The 24,001-nt window shown below is 41.8% G+C and overlaps 1 protein-coding gene across 17 annotated transcripts in view; it reads right to left on the bottom strand.

The window, feature by feature from the left end:
- The window catches only part of KALRN (kalirin RhoGEF kinase), a 592,295-nt gene that overhangs the window by 197,187 nt on the left and 371,107 nt on the right, over window positions 1–24,001 (bottom strand). For all 17 annotated transcript variants that reach the window (XM_036219576.1, XM_036219573.1, XM_036219571.1 and 14 more), the window contains exons 26-31: window positions 15,219–15,288; window positions 12,803–12,892; window positions 7,922–8,014; window positions 2,858–2,969; window positions 862–1,052; window positions 318–419 (exon numbers count right to left, since the gene is read on the bottom strand). In XM_036219576.1, coding sequence (XP_036075469.1) covers window positions 318–419; window positions 862–1,052; window positions 2,858–2,969; window positions 7,922–8,014; window positions 12,803–12,892; window positions 15,219–15,288 — 658 coding nt within the window. The remainder of the gene's footprint in view (window positions 1–317; window positions 420–861; window positions 1,053–2,857; window positions 2,970–7,921; window positions 8,015–12,802; window positions 12,893–15,218; window positions 15,289–24,001) is intronic.

Here is a 24,001-nt window from a genome sequence, read left to right on the forward strand (position 1 = left end):
GTTGTCCTTGAAACTTGAAGGGAACATACAGGCAGAACCTCTTTCAGTGGGCCCTGTTGAGGAAACCCAATAGGCCACTCCCTGCCATCTTCACTCTACGCTCCTACAAGTGCATGGACTTGGAACATCACTTGTCTTTGAGATGTTGGGTCTACTTTCATGACAGAATTTCCTTCTCGATACCCAGGTGATGCTGCCCTTCTCAAGACAGGTCCAGTGGCTCAGTGGAATCTCCAGGCCCCAGCTTTTAGGTGTGAGGTACCCACATCCCTCTCCCCCCAACCCTAGTCTTGCGCCCAGCAGAGAGCAGTACTTACTTTCAGCACGGTTTTATTGTCTGAGGATGGGGTGCGCCCAGACCACAAGGCGAATTTGCAGGGGTCCCCCTCTACATGCTCCGTCACACCCAGCTCTGAGGTCTGTAGACAGGAAATGCCTGTGAGAGGCGGGGAAGGGGAGGGCAGTGGGGAAACTTAGGGCTGGGGTGGGAAGGGAAAGGCAACAAAGAGGAGAGGACCGAGGAAGGGGCTTCTGTCAATCAAACTTAAATAGACTGGATATTTTGTTCATCTACCCAGGATGAAAGGACCTACAGGCACGTGCCTGATTAGCAGGTAGCAGGGAGGGAAGGTGAAGAGGGAGGCGCTAAAAACGAACAAGAAGAAGAATTGTGAACTCTAAAACGCAGAAGTGGGCGTTGAGGGTGGGGAGGGAACTTTTCAAATAGGAGGCACTTTCATTTGTCCAGGATGGTTTTGGTGTGGCGGCAGGGGAGAGATGAGCTGAGTGTTCAAGATCCCGTCCTGCCCAAGGGCTCTATGGAAACAGGGAGTCTTGTCTTACCCCACCGGCCCCACCTACCAGTAGCTTGTTCTTGTAAACATATTTCGTGTGTCCTGAAGAGTCTTTGATCTCCTTGCTAAAAACCAAGGAGATCTCAAAGAGGAACAGGTGCCGCTCCCGCCCCTTCCGGATTAGTGACTTCGGGTCCCACACTTGAAAAGCATCCTGGAGAATCAGCTCCCCCTGCACATCCAGGTTCTCGTCGAACCCTGAAAAATACCCATTTCCACCCTGTGGAGTTTCTCTAGCGCCACAGTCAGGGTGCCATGTTCTCCACTCTCCTCTTGGAGAAAGGATTCCCTAATGGAGCTCTCAGCTTCCAAGGCACTTTGTCTTTCGGCTGGTTGTGAGACTCCTAACACTTGAGTAGACAACTGTATGAAACTGTGAGCAGATTCCTCTTCCTGCACCAGCTCACCTGTCCATAAGCAGTACTACTGGAACGCCCTGCAATAGTCCTACATAAGCTCCTCCTAGCCCCACTGTCAGTCTGGGACCTCCTGCAAGGGCAAACATCCCACACGTCTCCTTCCTCCACAGCTCCCAATTGCCCCTGTCTCAGAGCTCAGAGGGGGCTGAGGAGAAAAACATTGCCTGATTGCGTTCCCTGGACTCTGTTTCATCTGTCATTGCTCTATTTCTCATATTCCATCCCTAGGATGCTTCTCTTTGGCTGCTCCTGTACAGTGTGGTGCTCAAATCTTCAACAGTTTATATCTAGACTGCTTTAAATCTTTAACAGAGGTTCTGAAATTTTAGTGTGCATAAGAATCACCAGAAGAGTATGCGAGAACACAGATACCTGCCCACCCACCACTCCCCAAGAGAGCAGGACAGCAGGTGTGGGATGGAGCCCATGAATTTGCACTTCTGACAAGCTTGCAGGAGCTGTTGCTGCTGGTCCACAGACCATACCTGGAACAGCTGGATCCAGAATACAGGTCAAGGACAGGCTGGAGGAGAAGGGTATACGCAGGGGTGGGAGTTGGAGACAGGAGCAAAGAGAAAAGAAAGGGGTGGAGAAATTGTGACCACAAGAATTTGTTCAGATGGTTAGTGCTCAGTCTGAAGAAGTGAACCAGGACTCCTTGCTTGTAAAACTGGGACTTCTGTGCTAAGGGTGGCACGGGAAGTACTGAGCTCAGACTAAGTTTTTTAGATGGGGGCACTGAGGAGGGGAAGTGATGGGGAAGTAAGAGCCCAGAAAAGCAAAACAGCCCACGGGTTTATATACAACAACAGCATACACTTATCTCCCTAACACCTATTTGCCAGCCCAGACTAGGATGAGTCAACCCATCTAATAACTTCCATCCCAATATGGCTGCTCTGCCATTTGTTTTGGGTTGTTAAGAGCGCTTTATTGGAGTCTCACTCTGCCAGGCACTGGGCCCCAAGAACATGGTTCTAGCGGAATGAACGTACTCTGCTAACGTCCTCTCAGGTTTACCTGGCTGAACTTTTCTCATCTGCTAGGATGGCATAAGGGTGGTTGCATGCAGATGTGACTATACTAAATGCCACTGAAGTGCACCCTTAAAAATGGTGATATTGGTAAACTTTATGTTACATATGTTTTACTACAATAAAAAGAGAGAGAAAGGCATAAGGCTGAAGATGGTGTGTGTGCATGTGTGCACGTGTGCAGGATTTCTACTTAGTATGAGAACAAAGGTAATGCAAATGCATGCAGGTGAACAGGATTGCTATGGGTCAGGGCTCTGGCACATTTATAGTAAGACTGATGGCCTGTCCTAGAAGACCTCACAGGCAGCAAGTTGTCCACATAACTGAAATGACTTAGTCTTGGTCCTACTTGGAGGTGGATGTTAGCTGAGCTGACCCCTGTAGAGCTCCTCTCATGCCTCCCGAGGACTTACATAGCAACTTGCCATTCCTTCTCTCCTCTAGCCTTGCCCCTTTCCTGGCTTCATGCTGCCTCCCTCCCACCACACAAGCTCTCTGGTCTTAGGAAAGGAGGTGGTTCCCCCAGGGAGGCTAAGAGGATGGCTACCTTCCAGCATGCTGACATGCATGGCATCATTGGCTTTCTTTGGGACACTGAGCATCACCTCCAGGCCATCCTTGAGCTCCCCTTTTCCTTCTTCACAGCAAGTTAAAAGCTCCTGAAAAAAAAAAAAGAAGTCCAGAAACAATTAGAACCATCTTCCCCAGTTTCCCCACCCTCCCACCCAATAACTCTTCAAGGCAAATTATGTACCGGCTTCATTTTCTATGATGGTTGTCTCTAAGCTGTAAGGAAAGTGGGGTGGGATCTGTAATTAGCTCCAAAGAATTTAACCACAATTTTTCCCTGACTCAACTTTCTCAGCACAATCTAATCCAAACTAACTTAATTCAAAACGAATTCCCAAATGGCTAAAACCCGAGTCAGCAATTGGGAGCTTCCCTGTCACTCACCTGCCCTCCTGGAGAAGGAATACCCCTGGCAAAGCACACGAACAGTGGTGCAATACCGTGGAATCATAAAGAGAAGACAAGGTGTGCAAAAAATGCACACAGCTTACATATCACTGCATGCCTGAATTTACATACCTCTATTGCCTGAATGATGACTTGATCATACCTGGAGCAATCTGGGGTTATAGACATTAAACGTTTATAGCATTTCAGAGTTAGAAAAGATTTTCGGATCATATGAATCTGGAGTTCCTAACCTGGGGCCAGTAGACAGCATTCTAGACTAGCTCTTACATTGTCAGATGAGAAACTGTGATTTAGAGGGATAGAGATTTTCCCCAGGTTATAGAATTCACTAGAGGCAATGCAGAGGCTTGAATTCAGGTCTCCTGAGTCCAAGTCTTATACTCCATCCACCATGTTAACCCTGTCTTCACCACGTCCTCCATTATACAAAGACTTCCTGGACCATGCCCTCTCCTTTACTTCCTCATTGGAGACTAGGTCATTACCATCTCCATAAAAGATATATAGTATCTGGCTGAGGAAGACAAAATAATTTCCAACTATCTTATTGATCATAAAGATAATGTGGAATGATTTTGCCCAAACCAGAAAACTGACGGCTTCCATTTTTTCTAATCAGGGTTATTGTATCTTGCTTGCTTTGCCACTGGGAAGGAAATAGTTAAACATCAGATCTGCGATCTATACTCTCTCTTTGGGGGGTTCAGGGAGGGGGAATGTAGGGGATGGATGGATGATTAGGATGTATTTCCATGAAAGGAAGAAGTTGACCAGATCAACCTTGTAAACATGTTAATGACTGATATCCTGGAGAATAAACTAATGGTACTTGCTAGCAGGAGAGTCTTATCTACGGAATGCTTTTAGTAGAATATATCTGGCCTGTCTATCCAAGACTTCTTAGAGTAAACAAACCTGGAATCTGTAGCTTTAGGAGTATGGCTCCCTGGAAAGTATCACATAAGCTATACTACTATTTAAATAAAAAACGAGTACATTTTATGAACAGAATGGCTCTCTTTGGGGTAAGTGAGATGATGCAACACATATCATTTAGAAACCTGTATATTAATTTGAGCCATAGCACATCCTGATGCTGCAAGAAAGGACTCGGAGCTCTAAGAAGTCCTAGACTTCTCTCTGTTTTATCTCTGCCTGGAGATTATTTGTATTCTTGAAATTACAGTCATGAGCCATTGAACAATGGGGATGCAGTCTAAGAAACACATGTTCTGTGATTTCATCATGTGAACATCACAGAGCGTACTTATACAAACCATATAGATGGTACAGCTTGCTACGCACCTAGGCTATATGGTACAGCCTATTGCTCCTAGGTTACAAGCCTGTACAGCATGTTACTGTTCAAAACAACACAAGATTAAATCAAGCACAAGAGAAAATGATGCAATCAAGAGAGAAAATGATGCAATCAAGACAGTAAACACAAGACATACGAAGCTGCTGCCACTGTGACACAGGATACTATTTTACAGCAAACATTTTTTTTATAAGTAGAAAGAGTACATTCTTAACAAAAAAAGTATAGTATAGTAAATACATAAACCAGTGACATAGTTGTTTATTGCCATTATCAAGCATTATGCACTATACATGATTGTGCTCTATTTTTATAGGACTGGAAGTGCAATGGGTTTGTTTACACTGAGTAGCACAACATACAAGTAATGCATTGTGCTACAATATTACAATGGCTACACCATCACTAGGCAACAGGAATTTTTCAGCTCCATTATAAACTTATGGGGCCACTGTCACTCATGTGGTCCACAGTTGACTGAAACATTGTTATGCAGTACATGTCTGTATTAGTAAGGCTTTACACTTGGTAACTTAACTGATTAGTGAGCATCTGACATGAAAATTCAACCCTTTGTGTTATCTTGGACACCTTCCATGTGAAGGAGGGAGATTTGAGTGTCCACAGAAGCAGTAAACTGCCCAGAGCGCGTGTTTGGCAGGTAGAGCGACCAGTTCTCAGCTGTCCTTGGTACCAGTCAGTACAACAGCATCATTAAGAAAGTTGTTTTACTTCTGCCAACATGATGTTCTTTGACTGCCCCCCCCCCGCCACTTTCCTAATTCTAACCATCCTAACCTTGTTTTCATACATTATAAAAGGAACTTCTAGGCAGAAACAGAAGAGAGGAACAAGAAATATGCTTTAGTTTACAACAGGAAGCACCAATTAGTTTAACCCCCAAAGCAATTTGGCAAATCCACTAATCAACCAGCAAAGCCAACGAGGACTCCTCAGATCCCTGCTATACAGTTTATGATGAAGAGAAGGCCAAACATTTAATTTATACTCCAAAAGGAAAGCTGTGGCAGATTTACATGGAGAATATTGAATACTCTAACTGATATATAGTTTCCATTTTCATGGAACACCTAAAGTGAGGAACCCCAGAGGATACTGATAATTAAATATTAACCTATTTGGAATAAAACTGACTTTAATGAGAAAATAAATCCTATGTTATTTATTTACAGTAAAAGCTCAGGAAACTATTTCTTTTAACCAGCAGGCACTCTGCTACCAGCACGTATAATAGAGGTCAAAATTACGTTAAGTCTTCTTTCCAATAATTCTACAACTTCTCCACAATCAAATTCCCACTACTTTATCTTTCCCATCTCAGTTACCTGCACAATCATCTCTTCCTAAAACATTCAATACAAAACGAAGGCCCAGAGCCCACCCCTCCACCTGCCTAAAGCAAAATACAGGACAGACTATCCATTCTCCACCTCCCTCCCTTGTCCCTGCCACAAAATTGATCCTAAGAACCTCAGCCTTATGGATCAAAATGGGGAGGCGAAAAGCTATATTTCTCTTAGAGTTCTAAGAGATCATCTTAATTGACTTAAGACACTGGCAGTGTGGATGGGTGAGGGGTTTTTGTTTGTTTGTTTGTTTGAATTCACAACTCCACTAATTCCTGAAAATGCTTTGAGAAACTTTAAAAACACACGCACACACAAGTAAATTCTAAAAAATCTTCCGGCATAAGAAAAATCATTTAGAAGGGTCAAGCATTATGCAGGATAGGGAAGACGAAGATAATTACACACAGAAATCTGGGCTAAACAGAAACTACTGTAAGTAACCACAGACCTCGATGCTAACTATCTGATCGTCAAAGGCAGAGATAAACCTAAAGCTCTTGTGATTTAAAGGCAGAAAGCACACCAATTTTTCAGGAGAGGCTCCCCTCCCCATGCCCCACTCTGGGATCTCATGAGAAATTCTGAGTCTTTAGAAAAGAAACTTCAAAACCCAAAGAGCATGACATCTCCACAAGCGGTTCTGCCAAAACAGCCAAGGTATCCTGCCCATTATTTCTCACACTAGTCTGCACTGAAGGCCAAAGGCATGATACTGCATTTTAAATTCCCTAGGCCATTTCTGCAGGGTCGGACGACTTCAGTGCCTGGGAACAGAAGCCAACAGTCTCTTCTTGGAGACAGGAAGTAGGTCTGAAGGAGGCTGAAGGGAAAGGATGGTGCACAGCCCTGCACTGACCTAGAGGCGGAAAGAAAGGTCTGGAGCACAGGCTCACTGCTGCTCCCACTCTGCTCACCGTAGAACCACAAGCGCTAAGCCAGGGAGACCCCATGGACCAGACCGGTGCGCACACTCTGGCATGACTAGAAACCTAGATTTGAAGCCAGACTGGTTTTCCCGTTTAGTGAAGCTAGAATGTGTGCTATTCTGCAAATCTCTCTATACATGAGTTGAATTCCATCGGCTTTTTCTCTGGAACTATACACTACTGACAATATGCCTCTCACTATCCTTTGCATTTGAGGAGCGACCAGCAAAATATTCAAACTTAGGGAAAACTCTGCCCTTAAGAATTAATATAGACAAAAGCTATGTAACTGCCTATAACCTGGATTTTCCAGGCTTTCTTTGGAGAAATGTCATATTTTTCAGACTGTTAATGTCTTCTTGTTTGAGAAGAATCAGCCCAAATTACTTAGTATTTTACCTAACTTGATTATTTGACTTTTCAAGAAAAGATTTTGGAGAAAATCCACATCCCTTGATTGGCGTCAGAAGAAGCCCTAACATATGGGATACTACAGAGAAGGGTGTCATTGTGTTGTCGTATGCACTCTCTGACGATTTTCTCTCAAAAAGCTCATAATCTTGACACATAGAGATTAAAGCAATGGTAGGTTCAGCCCTGGGCCTCCACTGCCCATGCAGACTGGCGCTGGCCCTAAGACCTTGACCCTTGATCCTATCAGAAGCAGAGGCCACCACCTGAAATCTGCCCCAGGAGGGGAGGGCGGGAGAGGCTCTAAGTACCAGCCAGTGCTTGAGGTGGCAATCGCTGAAAGCTGTGCAGTGGCGGGTAGGTGTAAAAATGGTTCCAACCTTTCCTGCTCCATTTCTCCTCTTTCCCTCTACGAATAAGCATCTGGAATTTCATGAGACAGGAAGGACATGCAATCTAGAGCAGGCAATGCCAGTGCAAGCGCATCTCTGAAGTTTTACTCTAGGTTGAGGGAAGTCTTCAGGGAGAAGGTGTCCTATCCTTGGGCAAAGCTGGGACAGGCTGGGCAGTAGTTGCGGGTGACACAGAGGGGAGGGACGTACCTTCAGGAGCAGTTGGTACTTGGTGATTCTCTGGACAGGCTTAATTAGGTAGGAAGAGATGGAGTTGGCCAGACCATGCCGCTGCTGTATCTCCTACAGGGATGAAAACAGGCACCATTAGACACCGAGGGACGTGTGTGTGTGTGTGTGTGTGTGTGTGTGTGTGTGTGTGTGTGTTACGGGAGGAGGTAGACAGGGTAGAAGAGAGGAGAAAAGAAAGAGTAGACAATTAGGAAAAACTGTCCTTTGATGGGAGAGAAGAGAGCAGAAAAAGAAATAAGATGCATACATAAATGGAAAAAAGGAGAGCCAGTGAAAGGAGGCTTTAGGAGAAGAAAGCAGATTTGTGAAACAGAAATGGAACTTAAGAAGAAATGGAGAAAGATAAAACCAAAAACCGAAAGTGTAAAGGAGAAATATAAAACAGAAAGATAAGGGAGAGGTAAAGAAGCAGAAGTGAAAGGAAATAAACCCAGAATGGAGGAAATGAAAGGGACTAAAAAGGAAGGTGAGAATAAAGGGAAGGCGGAGAGTGAGGCTCTGATTTCTATTCCAATGACTCCCGAGTCATATCTGTTCTCAGTTTCCTTCTTAAAACTGCACTGGGACAGCTCTCTCTCCCCGTCCCTCCTCTCTTTAAATTTAACACATCCCAACTTGGAATTACCACTTTTTCCTTATAACTTTTTCACTGTGATCAGTGGTACCTCCCTCATTCTTCAGGTCTATTGAGTTGGAAACCACGGAGTCACTTCTAGTTGCTTTCCTTCTGTTACCTCTGACAACAGGGAAACTCCAGTCTTTCCCATCCATTTTCACTGATACTAACCAGCATTCATGTCCAGGCTATGACCATGGTCTCTAACTGTTGTTTGTGCCTCTGAGTCTCTCCTAGTAGCCCCCCCTCTGTCTCCAGTCCCCAAGGCTGAAGTGTTAGGAAGGTTAGAGAAGCGTTCATATTTATTTTCTTCCTTGAAGAACCTGATATTCTAGCTAGTGGAGAGTACTCACACACGTAAAATAGGGAGCAAAAAGGACAACAAAAAGTGTTCTCATTGGTTACAGCCAGCAAGACTAGAGAGGAGTCATTGGGTCCAGGAGTGGTCGTCGATAGCTTTGTAGAGATAAAGCCTTCATCTGGGGCTTAGAGGAAAGGTAGGGGTGCTGCAGTGGAAAATTGAAGGAATGGTACTCTATAAAGGGAAAACCCATAAAACAAAATATACAGGAAATAATCATTGTGTATTTACATGATAATGAGGACTATGCCCGAATAGTACAGAAGAGATACACCTAGATTGTAGAAAAAGTGAAAAATACAGTCAGATGTACAAGATGTATTTAGGCCTTTGATGGAGGTGAGTTAGAATAAAGAATTAGGATTTGATGGTGAGTTTCTCAAAAGTAAAATACCGTAGATCCTAAAACATGTTGAAAACAATGTTTTAGAAAAAGTAACATGAGCCTAACAGCAACACGGTAGGGGGAGGCTGGGAAAGAGAGACAGAGAGACCAGTTAGGAAGTTATTTAAAAGCTCAAGTTTGTAAACATAGAGCTAACAAAAATGATCCATCAATTCCTCTCCTAGGTATATACCCAAGAGAAATGAAAACATTTATCCATACAAAAACTTGTATACAATGTTTCTAGTAGTATTATTAATAACAGTGAAAACGTGGACACAACCCAAATGTCTACCAATTGATGAATGGAAAAACAAAATGTGGTATCTCCATACAATGGAATACTATTTGGCCATAAAAAGGAACAAAGTACTGAGACATGCTGTACCACAGATGAACCTTGAAAACATCATGCTACGTGAAAGAAGTAGGTGGCCAAAGAACATATTACATGATCTCATTTTAAGGAAATGTCCAGAATAGGCATATTCGTAGAGATTGAAAATAGATCAGTGTCAGAATAGGTAGGAGGATTAGGTGGGAGGTGAGAGCTAAAGAGTGTAGGGTTGCTATTTGAGGTAATGAAAATATTCTAAAATTGACTATGGGGATGGTTCCACATGTCTGTGAATATACTAAAACCATAATCCATATGTATACCTCCAGGTGTGTTAACATGGGAGCTTTCCCTAGGCTTAGTGGGAACAAAGCATTGAGAAGAATAAAAGAAACATTTTAAAGTTAGACAAGATAGGACTCACTACATGGCCATGGAGGAGAGTGAAGAAGGGGGAATGATAAAAAAAAAAAAAAAAAAATTCCATTTCCTGTCAATTATTCCATAAAGCAGAAATTTTCTCACTTATTTGCGTCTTCCCTAGAGGTGTGTGATTACAGGAGGATTTGTTCAACAATAAATAGGTAAAACATTTGGCAGCTTGACTCGCTTTGGGCAAATGAACAGCGTGAGTTTATTTGGGAGCTTTGGCAACAGAGCACAGGCAATAAACACACCTTTGATAGTCTTCCTTCTCTGAAAAGATGCCCAGCTCTGAGAAAGTTACATGTGGAGCAGTTAGGAAGTGGCTGCCTCCAGCATTTAGGTCAGCCAACCAAGCTTAGTAATCAATGCTGCATCAGACATCAAAGCCTCAGTTTCTCACATCGAGAGTAGAAAACTCTGGATCAAGTGAATGTGTGGGCCTTTCTAGGACTTGAATTTTCTGTTTTCTCTTTAATAGGTAATAAGAGACTACCTTTATTAAGGATTTATCTCTTTTATAGAATGAGGGCCTGAAGCAGATGGTCCCTAAGTATACAACGCAGGGAGACCCTTCTGATGGAACAGAAAAGAAGTTACAAAGAATATGCTATCCGGAAAGCTTTGGGAACAATCAGGAGAGTTTACTGCTCTCCCTGCCCATCTCCAGGACAAGCTCCAGGAATTTCTACTGCACTGGATTTCCGGCTTCCATTGGCCTTCCCAACTAATGTAGAGGCTCACTGAGCACTATGTTGGAAATAGAGAATAGGGTAAGAAATTTGGGGTAGATCTCACTATCAATCCGAGTCCAGAAACTGGCTTTGAGGAATGTAGGACTAAAGGAAAATACATTTAACACTAGACACTATCATGTGTACAAAATGAAACAGGCAAACTATCAGTTAACCTCAAGGAGCTCACGAAGTGGGGGAGGTGAGAAAGGTACATCTTAACTTGCCAAAAGGCAAATCGTTACAAATGCTGCGAGAGAGATACAAAGTGTAACACATGCATAAAGAAAGGAAAGGATTCATGCAGGAAGCAACATTTGACCTGCAAAGGATAGGAAGACTTCTAAAGAGTGACTGCGTGTGTGCATGTACATGTATGCACAGAGGGGTCACAATCCATTTTAGGCCGAGAGAACAGTGTGAGCAAAAATAAGAAAGCAGAACAGTCTAAAATATGCTCAGAGCACAGGACACGTATGTTTAGCAGCATGCTAAGTAGAAGACAGGACACAGTGCATTTAACACTTCAAAAAGACCCTTCTGGACTGTTGATGAATAATCACTCAGCGATATCTTAAGGGAAATACATAATTAAGCAAAGATAATGGCATAGAGTGTCCAAATAAACTCTGGTACCAAGTTAGAGAAGCACTTTTTTTTGAGTCTTCTGTTTTACAAAATCTAACCTCAAAAATTCCACTTTGGGATATTTAGACCATTTTCATATTGATGCTTCATTAAATACATCATGTGTCTTTTCTTATCTGGCTTTCTCTCATTCAAGTCATTCCTTCATTGAACAATAAGATCTTTAATGAATCATTTCTGTTATGGCAGTATCAGGCTAGAAAGATGCCCAGAAAAGGTTCATTTTGTAAACTTGAGTGTGGGAACCATGTTTAAATGTCTGTATTCTCTACGGGGCCTACCTAGCACACTATCTTGCTTACAGTTTACATTTAAATATTTATGGAAGGAATGAAAGCAGGCAGTCACAAAGGTAGACGTCAGAATGGCCATCATGCTACAGTCTTTAACTAAATTTCCGTTTCCCCCTCATTTCTTCTCTCCCTCTTGATCTTCCTCTCAACCTATAGTGACCCATTTGATTCTGTTCACTTTAGGTCACTCTCTGGGGACCAGCACTATACAGACTTACACCATCATTAATTCACTGAATTCACTGGCTTGGATCCTCATTCAAAACCAAAGGACCTGTTCAGCTGGCCTGTCCACTCTGACTCTTCTCCCGGCTCCCATTATAGCACAAGTATTCAACCCTGGCTGCACATGACTCTCGCCTGGAAACTTTTAAAACTCTCCTTGCCCAGCCCAGACCCAGGCCAATCATATCAGAATCTCAGAGGAAGAACCAGAACCAGTATTTTGCAGAGTTCCCCACGTGATTCCAATGTGTATTCAAAGTTGAAATGACTGCATCAGAATAGCATTTTAAAAACTTGCATGGGCATCAGAGTCACCTGGAGGGCTCCTTGAAACTCAAAATGCTGGGCTCCAGCCCTGGAGATCCTGATTCGACAGATCTTCAGGGAGGTGTCCAAAATACGCATGTCTATCAAGTTCTTGGGCGATGCTAATGTGAGTGGTCTGAGGACCACACTTTGATAACCCCTACATTTGACGGAGCTATATGTGAAGCAGAAGTCAAACATCTTAACCAACGCCTGCATCCCAGTAGGCCTCCTCCACATACGGGGTTTATGACTAGTTTGGGCTGGTGGTAAAACACCGAGGCAAGTGCTCCGTGTCCAAAATCACAGCACTTGAGGTGGGATGGGATAAAACAAATCAAAACAAAACACTGCTTTTGTTTTCTTCCATGCTTTATCCACGAGAAAGAGGTTTGGGGTGGCCAATAAAGAAAAGTGAGGAACAAAGGATACTTAAAAACCCACTATCCCAAAGTAGAGAAGCATTTCCACCTGCTAAACCACGGCTCAAGAATGGAAAATCTCTGCTTACATCAAAGAAGGTGCCTGCATGCTCCAGGATCAGCTGATTGGAATCAGGCTTGTTTTTACAGTAGGTGACGTACATCTGAAATTTGTCTGCCTAAAAAGAACAGAGACAATAACATTGATAAGCATCCATTCGTTTTTCCCTTCTGTTGACTGTGCCTACAAGGCCCATCAAAAGCTGTGCAGTTAAACCCTCAGATACGATGTGCCACAGGATTATCTGTGGCAAATGTTCTGGGGTCATCTGACCCATGCTCCCCTAACAAACTTTCAGGAGAAAGCTCTCTGAAAATGAGCTCATTTTAATACTAGTCTGTGCTAGAAAGAATTAGAAAAACCAATTCATGTATCATAATGTATTCTTAAATTGGACAGAATTTAGTTAGAGATTATCCCCTTTTCTGGATTATCTACAATTGTGCTTCCCATCTTGAAAAATGACAGCATTTGCTCTAAAAACAAAAATCAAAGAATGAAAATGAAATTTTATTTCAGAGGTAGATGTGTTGGTACACCATGTCTCCTTTGGGGGTAGTTTGTAGGGTGTGTCAAGTGACTATTTCTCAAAAGCACTGATGGGGGAAAGGAAAGTAGGGTGACCCTTTGGAGCAGGGTCTAAGCTATAAGTCCTAACCAAATTGGAACTTAAAGTTGAGAATGTTATGATTGGTGAAAATTCATTTCTTATTTCTGTCAGTATGTTCTGGGTTAGTGCTACTCACCCTTTCTACCAGGAAAGGTGTGAGAATTTTGGCCACCAAGTACTTTTTGCATTTGTGAATGCTGCCCATCTTGGTGCCTATAGAACATTTGGGATGTCCTCTTCTGAGAAAGCAGCCTAGGTACGCATTAATTATACCAGGTTTCATTTATGCCAGTACCTTTCTAGGTATTTTCTATATATATTAACTCATTTGATCCTCATGAGAGGATGTGGTGAGCTCTAGTATCATCATCCCCATTTTATGTGTGAAAACTGTGGCATAGGTTGGTTAAGTAACTTAAGTATCTTTAAATTCCCATAGTTAGAAAGAAGTTCAGCCCAGGCAAGCTGACTTCAAACTTCCTAGCCATAACCATTGCCTTTCAATACATTACAAACAATTCTTTCTACTCCTTCACTAGACCTACATTAAGAATATGAGGCTTAAGAAAGTAACCATGTGGTAATTCTTGGCAAAATGTGCATATTTTATGCAATCACCAAAGGTCTTCTGAGACCAATTTTTGAGTTTATGTACTACCTGGAAGATATTCATTATTCCATAAGAGATGTTGATAAATCATACTTATGACTGACTGTAAAGCAAATCTCTTCATTTAATGGTCAGTCTTGTTTTTTCTTTCCATTGGCTGTGCAAGGGATCAAAAATTATTTGTAAGAATTAATGTGAAGTGTGCGTGGGCTCATGTATTTAGAGGTAGAAAATGTATTAGCACAAAATAAGATGTCAGTCTGAGACTTCCTTAAGAAATGAGAGAATGCCAAGAAACGAATGTGAAGGTTTCATGAAATAAAAGCAACTCGGGTCTTGAATCGCATAACCAATTGTGACATTTATATATCAGTGGACTGGTCAATCTCCTAGTTCATTAGAAAGGTTCTCATCTATAAAATATAAAATATAACCATAGCTGTGCCTATTCTGTAGAGCTGTTGAGAGCATAAACTCTTGAATCATGAAGACATTTTGAAGAGTAAGTAGCCTATTTTGAGTAGAAGTTGTAATTAGATAATTATTAAATATTAGAACTCCTGACCCTGGAGAAGTATTTCCACGTTTAGTTGCACTTAGTGTGCTGGGTGAACCTCCCCAGAGATGTCTGCACTCATATCACGAACCTGAGCTCAGAATAATGTGGTGAAGAGATGCTAATGGAGACTGTTTCCATTTATACAATTAGAACCTGGCACCTTCAGCCCATTCACCAGGCCCATAACAAGAGCACCAAGAAAAAGAATGACTACATACTCATCATGAAGGTCAGAACTGGGATGGTTTGGCACTTTGATGGATTCCTAAACTTCTAATTCCAAAATCCTCATCCAGTTAAAAACGAAAATAAACAAACAAAAAAAACACAACACAACAGTTCAAAAACTAGCAGATGGAGCTGGAGTAGTTCCTCTACCATGGGTGGTGGTCCTGTTCCAATCTCCTGATATCTCAGTTTTAGAAAGTGCTTAGAAAACTTAGTGTAGCACTCGGACACACTGTCCCAAAGAGGGCTCTGCTCCTCTGGAAGGGACTGCTGCCCTCAGATCTACCCATGGCCCTGCTCTACAGATGCTGGTCCTACATTAGAATGTCAGTGACACCAATCCTCAGGTCAGACGCTGAATAGTGATGCCATCTGGTACTCTCTGAACTCCTGGAAAGCATGGGGCAGTGGGAGAGGAAGGATTTCAGGTCGGTTACCCAGGTAACAAAGCAGTGTCCCACATCCTCAGGCAGCTGTTCGTACTTCTCCAGCTCTTTGAGGAAGATGCTGCAAGGGGAGAGAAAGGCTGAGTCAGACATCTCTGTTCTGTTGACCTCCTGCCCCCAGAGGATTATGCTGAGGCTAACACAACCGTCCCTTATTTTCACATGGCTTTTTCACTAAGAACCACTTCAATAAAGTGGTTTAAAAAAAAACTATTACTATCGGAAACCAGGTGAGGGAACAGGGTGGATGAAGATAGTGGTGGGAGGGACTTTGCGATTTATACTTTCATATTTAATTTTGATTTTAAAAATTCAAAAATTAAATAAGATATAAAGCAGTTCTGAAATATTCCACCACTTACCTTCTCTACTGGAAAAAATAAATTTTACTGATTTGACTTATTCTACTTGACTCATATTGTCTAAGCATTCCAGCAACATCTTTTAATTACAATTGGTTATGGGTTTTATGTGTGTGTGACTTGTGTACTTATAAGTTATAGAGTTGAGAAAGATGTTGCTTTGGTTTAAAACATATATACGGGCAAGAAAGAAATTTGGCAAGTCATATTTGGAAGGCCAAAATGCTAATAATAGGTGGGTGGGATCAAAGATGATATATGTTTCTGTCTATCTACAATTTAAATTTTTCTACACTAAATGGGTATCACTTTAGTAATAAGAGAGTCACTTAAAAAGGTTTGGGGAACCCTCACAGTACCTATTTGATGATAATCATCTTTTCCTAACATGTAAATTTTAGAGTATCCTGATCTGAATTATGGAACAAGAATAATTATAATGCAAGTTGAGGTTTGGAAATGCAAATATGCAGTGCTCAAAAATCAATTAACTGCTACTGTTAGAAGTATCATATTTACTGCTACTGTTAGAAGAATTGCAGGTGACACGCATTTAATGACTTCTAAAATAGAAATAAGAAAAAATATTATATAATGGCATAATTGAGGATTAAACCTTTTTAAATGCCACAAAGGAAACATCCTTTTTAGTTGCAAAACAAAGCAATCTGGCTCATTACTGTATATATAATATGCTAATTCTGAAAAATTTCCATAACATAATATGTTAATATATTCAAATATTAATTTTCATATATATTTTATATCTGGAACTGAATCCTAAGAGACTTTCATTATGTGGCTCTCTTCTTTCAGGAATACTAAATTATATAATGTACATATTCACAAGTAGTTTTTAAGGAGGTGTCGCAAGGTTCCTTACGTGGTCATTTCTCATAGAGGCCTTGGATATAAATCTCAGTGAAGACAATGAATGAAAATCCAATTCTGAGCCATGATGGACTGAACAGGGCCTGGGGGTGGTGGTTGGCATGGCTTGGCAAGTGAGGGAAGAGAATCCGATGAGCTATTCTAGACTAGAACTGGTGACGGAAAATGAATGGCTTTAGAGAAAGGAGAACCTAGGAGGAAGAACTTGGAAGAAAGAGGAAAAAGCGGGGAGAATCTGGAGGCTCCAGGCGCTAGAATAAATGCGCTAAGCTTGCAGGAAACCGCCACCTCCCCACTCTCAAGCTCTCACTCCAGTCCCCTACATTCTGACTCCCATGGTGTGCAGACCCTTCTCCTTTAAGGGTAATCAAATAAATGGTAAAGCAGCCTGGATCATGGCTTCCTATGTAAAATATAAAACTGTATTTTTGTTTTAGAAGTTGCAAAGATACCCATGATGACTTATAGTTTCCCTTCTACCTTAAGTGACCCAAGGTCAGTGGCCTGGTCACTTAAGGTTAATGTTAAGCAAACGGTAATTATACTGACAGAACTGATCATTGATCGAGATGCTGAAGATAGGGCTAGCAACTTTATTAAAAATCCTGGTAATTCCAATAGTGCAATTCCCTGACTTTTTGTGATAGCAGCTAGGGAAAGCCTATGGGGAGATGCTCAGTTCGAAAATCTTTAAAAAATAAAAGCACTATAAAATAAATTAAATGCATAGAATATTATTCCTACAATTAATGCCTTTCTGGAAAATGGAGGTTTTAACAGCAACCGCCATTACCCCGCCCTTCTACTGATTCCATGTCTCACTTCCTTTCCTCCTACACCTAAGCATAGGCTAAAGAACCAGAGTTCACACTCAGTCACAGCTGTGAGAGGGGTCTTCCACAGCCTCATTTTTCTCATCTTTAAATAACAATGTTGTGGGCTGTTGTGAAGATATAATAAACTCACGTAGTTAAAGAACCCAATTTGGTGCCTGGCATGTAGTAGGCACTAAATAAACACTACTTCCTCAAGATCAGTGCTTCTCAATCTTAACGAACTCATACTCTCTTTGATAAACGTACATATCTCACACTCTTCCCCACTTCTAGAGACTTATTTTCAGGGAACTTTCTCTACCAAGCCTCTGTTAAAAAAATCTATAGTAGATTACCTTCCCTCAAACCATATCCTAGGCGGAATCTTGGTTGGGTGTTGACGTAAAAATTGGATTCCCAAGTTACATATCATTTAAGTTTGGGAAATGCTAGGGTAAGCTGGTTTCTTTACTGCAGGACTTCCCAAATCCTATTCCTGATGAGGTACATTCTAAATCACTCTGAAGTGACACAGTGTGCAGTGTTTCCCAAACTTCTCTTTGGATTGGAAAACTTTTGGTGGGAGGAACACTCTAGAAACACCCTAATTAGTGGCCCCTACAATTGGCTGTGCATTACCTCCCTCCCCACCTTGGGAAATAGGATCTGAGTATCTGCATTGTTTAGAAAAGCTCCCTGGGTAACTGCAACACACCCAGTCCACTGACCAGCATCTGAAGGCAACTGCCCTAGATTCCAGTGTGTTTCCAGTTGGCAGATTCTACATTGACCTTACAGAACTGAATTTAAAAATAATAATAATAATAATAAAAAGCTTAGGATTAAAAAAAAATCTTGTGCTAGGTATATGAATTCATAACTTTGAATAAAATATTCACTACCATCTCAATAAAACTGTTGAAGGCAAGTAGCAATAGTAAACTCTATTTTGTTTTTCATTTGAAGCTCATGAAGATAACAGATTAGGTAAGTCTGATCAATAGCATTCCACCTACTTCAAATAGACAGGATGCATTTAAACTAAAGCACAAGAGGTCGCAACTCTCTTCACAAATGATGGAATATTCCATCATTTCTATAGCAACAACTTGGTCCTCTCACCATTTCAACAATTACTTGTAACAAATAATAGGAGAATGAGCAAAGCAAGTAGTTTAAGTGTTTGTGTAAATGTCTGTGGTTCTTTAAGAAATGAATAAAACTTAAAGAAATGTCAAAATCTAAGCAATGTCATTACTCTATCAAGTAATTACAATGCAATATATTGTGCAATTGCTTCATGAAAAAAATGCTTCTCCCTGGCTTTGTAGAGAATCTTGAGAAATGAAACCTCCAGCATTTACTGACAGACTTTCTGAGGTTTGTCATTAAGTAACCTTGGAAACAGCACCACTCCAAAGGTACCCTGAGTCATCTGGGTTTTGTTATTCTTTCCAAATGTAAATCTGCTGTATAGTCCCAGTGCTTCTGGAGAAGCACATCCTGCACTGAGGGGCTCACGAAGTGGTCAAGGCAGATGGACCTGCACATCAAGGGTGCAGCTGGCATTTAAAGGGGGACATATTTGATGACCTTGTATGCGTGCGTGTGTGTGTGCATGTGCTGATCTCATGCAGGTGCACTTGTTGTAATGCCAAGGGTGGGGGTGTGACAAGGGGGGGGGGAAGAACATTGAGGAGGATACATAAAGTTGGAGGTAGGGTGGGGAGAAAGGCATCAGGATCACTTATTAACAGGAAGTCCAGGACACTGCCTTATCAAAGCAGGGTTGGGTTACTGCTTTCATACAAGTGGAACTAGAGATCATTTCTAAAGAATCCATTAGTGGCCTAGCAGACTCAGAGATTGCAGGGGCTAGGACAGTCAGTTAACATACTGGAGCAGCTACTAAACTAATGGGAAGTCGTGTGCACTCCAGGGAAGGTGTGGGATTATTCATGGAGGAGCTTTCGGCAGTGTGATCACTCAGGCTGCGCCATGAGAATCAGCTGGCTCTGTCCCTTCATTGCACTCCCAGAACTTCAGCCTAGGTTAGAGATGAAGGGGACAGGTGTGCGGGGCTGGACTCCTACCCACCATATTCTCTACCCTCAACCTCCAACCTCAAGCAGAAATTACCTTGCTAAGCTGCTACCGGTTGAGAGGTTTTGCTACTATTTCCAAATTTTGTTGAACTGGTGTGATCAGATGAATCAAAAAAAGTATTGCATAGATATAAAACAAGTTTAATGTTAAAATGTAAAAATCTCACATTTACTATTATACCTACCAATTAATGTGCTGTTTAGCAACTAGGCGTGGATGCTCAGCGGTTAGTGTGTACAACTAAAATTAGCACTACTTTGACACATCCAAATAAATGCTTAGACTCTGCTTTGCCTTGGGTGCTCCTCAATATCTATAACCAGTACCAATGATGACAGCTTACTGAAGAAATAGACAACAACAAAGACATAGATAGATTTTTATACAGCCCTTCCGACGGGTTGTGTCAGGGCTGCAGTTATCCCTTCAAGTGTGTATCTGGCGCCTAAGAAAACTTCACGACAGTTCTTCCTTTTCCTTTCCCTTGACATTTAAATATTAAGAAAATGACAGTGTGATGTAATGGGGAGTCATGAAGACCTGGAATCTTTGGCTTAATAAATTGGTTTGGCCAGGTCGCCACCTTTTATAAAACCAGGGAGTAGAATAGGACTAGATTATCTTTAAAGGCTTTGTCCATGATTTTCTGTAAATGGGATAAAACAACAAAGACATTGGAGAGGGGGAAGAAGCATAGAAATCAGAGCATATGCATATATTAACAAGGGGGGTGTGTGTCGGGAAGGGGTGGGAGAGGCAAGCAGGAGCTGCGGCAGCCTGGCAGCGAGGCCCCGCCCACCCGCCCAGGGCTGTGCATCCATCGTCTCTGCACCTGCTGCAGTCAACTCCTCGCTTTGCAGCTGCAGATTGACCTGCTGTGTCCCATGAGGTTGTAAAATCAATTTAGTGGGTGTAAATCAGCACTAAAGAGAAGGAGAAAGGGAAAAAGGAGGAGCGAGAGGAGGAGAAACGGAACCTCACCTAAAATATCAGCATGCCTCACACATGGTGAGGGTGTTACTTTGAACAATTTAATGCCCTATTATACATGCTATATGAAAACATAATACATAATCTTTTCCCTTGGTTCATGATCAAAAATGTTTGAAAAACACTTTGCTGATTCTCCTGCCTGCAACAGGATAGTAGTTCCAGGGAGGGCCAGATCTTTATACATTTCTTTCCCTCCTTCTCTCCCCGAACACCCGCCCCCCAACTTCCTGTCTCCTTCCCCCGCTGCCGCCTCCCCCTCTCTCTCCCTCCCCATCTGTTCTTTCCCCCTTGTTATCCACCCACTTCACTTTCTGTCTCGCTTCTCCTTGCCTAGGTATTTTATCCTGCTTCCCCACCTCATTCTGTCTCTCCCCTCCCTTCCTTTGTGTCCCTGTCCCCTGTTTCTGACTCGCACTACATCCGCCCACCATTTCTCCTTTCCTTTACCTCAGTCTCACAGACACAGACATGACAAAACACGGCATGACAGCCAGATCTCGAATGGAGAGATTCGGGGTTGAGATTCATTCGCAGACCCCTCCCTTTGCCTTTCTCAGCCTCCCTGCCAGACTTCACCACTCTCCTCCTGGGAGGGCCTTTGTTCAAACTTTCCTCCCTCACTGAGGGAGCCATCTCTAGCTATAAAAAATCCTGTTACTTAAATTCCATTTTAAATGCCCCCTCCTCTGTGAAGCCATTCTGATTACACTAACTGAGGCTTCTTTGCTCCTTTGAACTGCATTTGTGCTCACCTCCACCCTTATCACTGGTACCTAACTCCCAGAACTCAGAGGGTGGAGGCTGGGTTTGACTCTTCACCAGGTACCACCTCCATCTCCAAACTAGCCCAGGGATGGCCCAAGGAGGAACTCCAGGAAGATGGCATAAATGTGGACCTGGTTCGGTTGCTCATTAACCGTTTGTCACTTTCCCTACCTTTTCTGCACCCTGTACTGCACACCACCTTCTGCTCCTGGCTGACCCTGGATACCTGCTACCCTGGTAGGCTGACTCTGGCTCTGCAAGTGCTCCTGGCTCAGTCTTGCACATCTCTGGCCCTGCTCCCTCAGCCTTGGGCCTGGGAACACCCCAGGCTGAGAATGCTAGGTACTCGAGGGAGGGAGTGTACAGGAAGACTGTCAAGCCCTGGTTGTTGGTCTGCTGCTTGCCTTTCCAATGCTTGCAGAAAACTGACTTATTTCAGGTAATTAAGATAATGGTGTGGGACTTGGATAGCATGCCTGTGGTATATACTATCTTATTTGAGTGCTCCTGGAATGCTTAGCAAAATGCAAAAAAAGTAGATCTAATTCTTGTGTAGGTAAGTTTCATGATTTATAAATTAACTGAGTTCTGTAGAAAAGAAATGTGGTATAAAAATGGAGAGAATGGAGGGTAAAATGAAAATCATTCCATCTAAACCTCCAATTTGTGTTAAAACCACTACTCATAGGTATTAAATTCTACATACTGATTGTTCCTCTTTTCAGAAACTTGGGTGCTTGGGAATTCCTGAAAGACACACGCACACAACTAATCTTGGTAGTCATTTTTCAAAGCGACACAATTTAAAAAGATCAATACCATATCACCCTTGGATAGCTTTCCAAATGCATTACAGAGTTCTTTGCTTTTTAATGCAGAATATACTAATAATTTGAAGTTATTACTAATATCGATTATTATTGCTATTCTGCAAGACATGGCTGTGCTGGGCTCTATATTGGGATATAGGATCATTTGCACCAATACTGAGTAGCTTTTGACCACTATGATTTTTTTTTTTTTTTTTTTGGTTCTTTTGTGCATTTTTGTTGTAGTCTGTCTTCTTTCCTGCCAGGTTTTACTTTATACTGCTGGAATTAAACTGTTCTTGATTATTAGTTGGTGCTTCTAAATTGTTATGGGCTTCGAAACAATCCCACCAAGAGGTAAAGTGGCTTTTAGAGAGGATGGAAAGGTGCTTTTGTAAAAAGATAAAAACTTTATCTTTCTGGTATCTCTTTTAGTTTGTCAGTGGCTGGTTTTCATTTTCTTGTTTCTTATAATGTTATAAATAGGGAACATTTGCTGGGTAGCTGTATTCTTGATAATTGAATTTATTCCTCTACAGAGTCCAGCATTCTATACGGTTTAATTTGACTTTTTAAAGGGGTTTCTTAACATTGTATTTTGCAGTTGGTAGGTAGATTTTCAGCTTTTTAAAAATTACCAAACTGCTTACCATGTCTTACTAGAGTGATATGGTGAAACCAGATGAGAAGCATGGTTATGTTAGATATTTTGTTACAACTGATCGATTGGAAATGAATATTCTCTCCCTTTATACATTAATTTGACAAAAGCAGGGCTCACAGGACGCTCACACTGTGATCTCTAGACTTCTATACTTCTATACTTGGTAAGAATATGAGGAAAGTGAGAGGTGTTGACTCAGTCCCAGAGGTCATAAACCAGAAAAGCAATGTAATGTGACTTACTGCCCACCAGTCCCACCTTCTCAGATATCCTGGGGGACATGAGATAATGCTGGGCTGGGCTGAGCTCAGTTGATGGAATTTGGAATCAGTGGTCAAAAATGGCTTTATTGGGTCTTATTAAAAAGGCATGAGGAGAGACTATTTTTGTGTCTGGAGATTTCCAGACAAACCAATGTTAAAATTTGTGATAAAAAATAATAATAATAATAATAAAAGACTGGGAACTTTTATCAAGTGCTCCAGAAAGTCAGAAGGTTTTTTTCTCCCCTCCAGTTTACTGTTTTCATAATCTGACAAGATTAACATGTCATGGTAGCTGCACGTTTTATGTTCTTTTAAAACTGATGCCATTGATGATGTAACAGGAGGATTACTCATCAGGAACTGACAAGAGAGGGGTGACTCTCCACCCTTTTGTTTAGACCTTTTAGAACTTAGGATCCTTTTACACCCAATTCTTGTTTCTTCACAGTAATTCTTAGCAAAGGCCATACTGAGGTGTCATGTTCTAGAGCTGGGCTGTCCAACATGGTAGCGACCTGCTATCTAAAGTTATCAATAAAAAATTCAATTTGCAGTAGTAGTAGTCACATTCCAAGTGTGCAATAGCCACATATGTCTTCCAGCTACTGTACTAGACAGCAAAGCCATAGAATATTTCATTGCCGAAAGCTTTACTGGGAAGTAGAGTCCTGCCTGAGGGTGGCTGCTGCACCTGTACACATGGCTTCCTCAAGAACTCTTGGAGCTGGCAGTTTTATCTCCAGCATATTTACTGAACTCAGTAAAAGCCTTGACTAGTCTGACCCAAGGAACGTCTTTGAATTGTATCCTACAATATCGAATCTTTACCTCTTATCTGTTATCTGAAACAGGGTCCTGAGCAAGCTCAAGGACATCATACCAACACATTCCTTGTGCCTTGAGGTTTCCTATTTGTATTTTAGAACTTGAGTTATTTCCATTAGTTGGTTACATAACTAATCCACCAATGCTCTCGCTGGCCTTCTGTTAACAACGGAACATGTTGTTTGGTGTGCTATGGAAAAGATATTTGAATCGAGTTGGGAGCTGGACAAAATGAGTTGTGAGGTTTTAGTGCTCCGTGATTCAACTTATTTCAGCAA

The sequence above is a fragment of the Rousettus aegyptiacus genome, unplaced genomic scaffold (genome assembly GCF_014176215.1).
Source record: "Rousettus aegyptiacus isolate mRouAeg1 unplaced genomic scaffold, mRouAeg1.p scaffold_m13_p_4, whole genome shotgun sequence".
Lineage (NCBI taxonomy): Eukaryota > Metazoa > Chordata > Mammalia > Chiroptera > Pteropodidae > Rousettus > Rousettus aegyptiacus.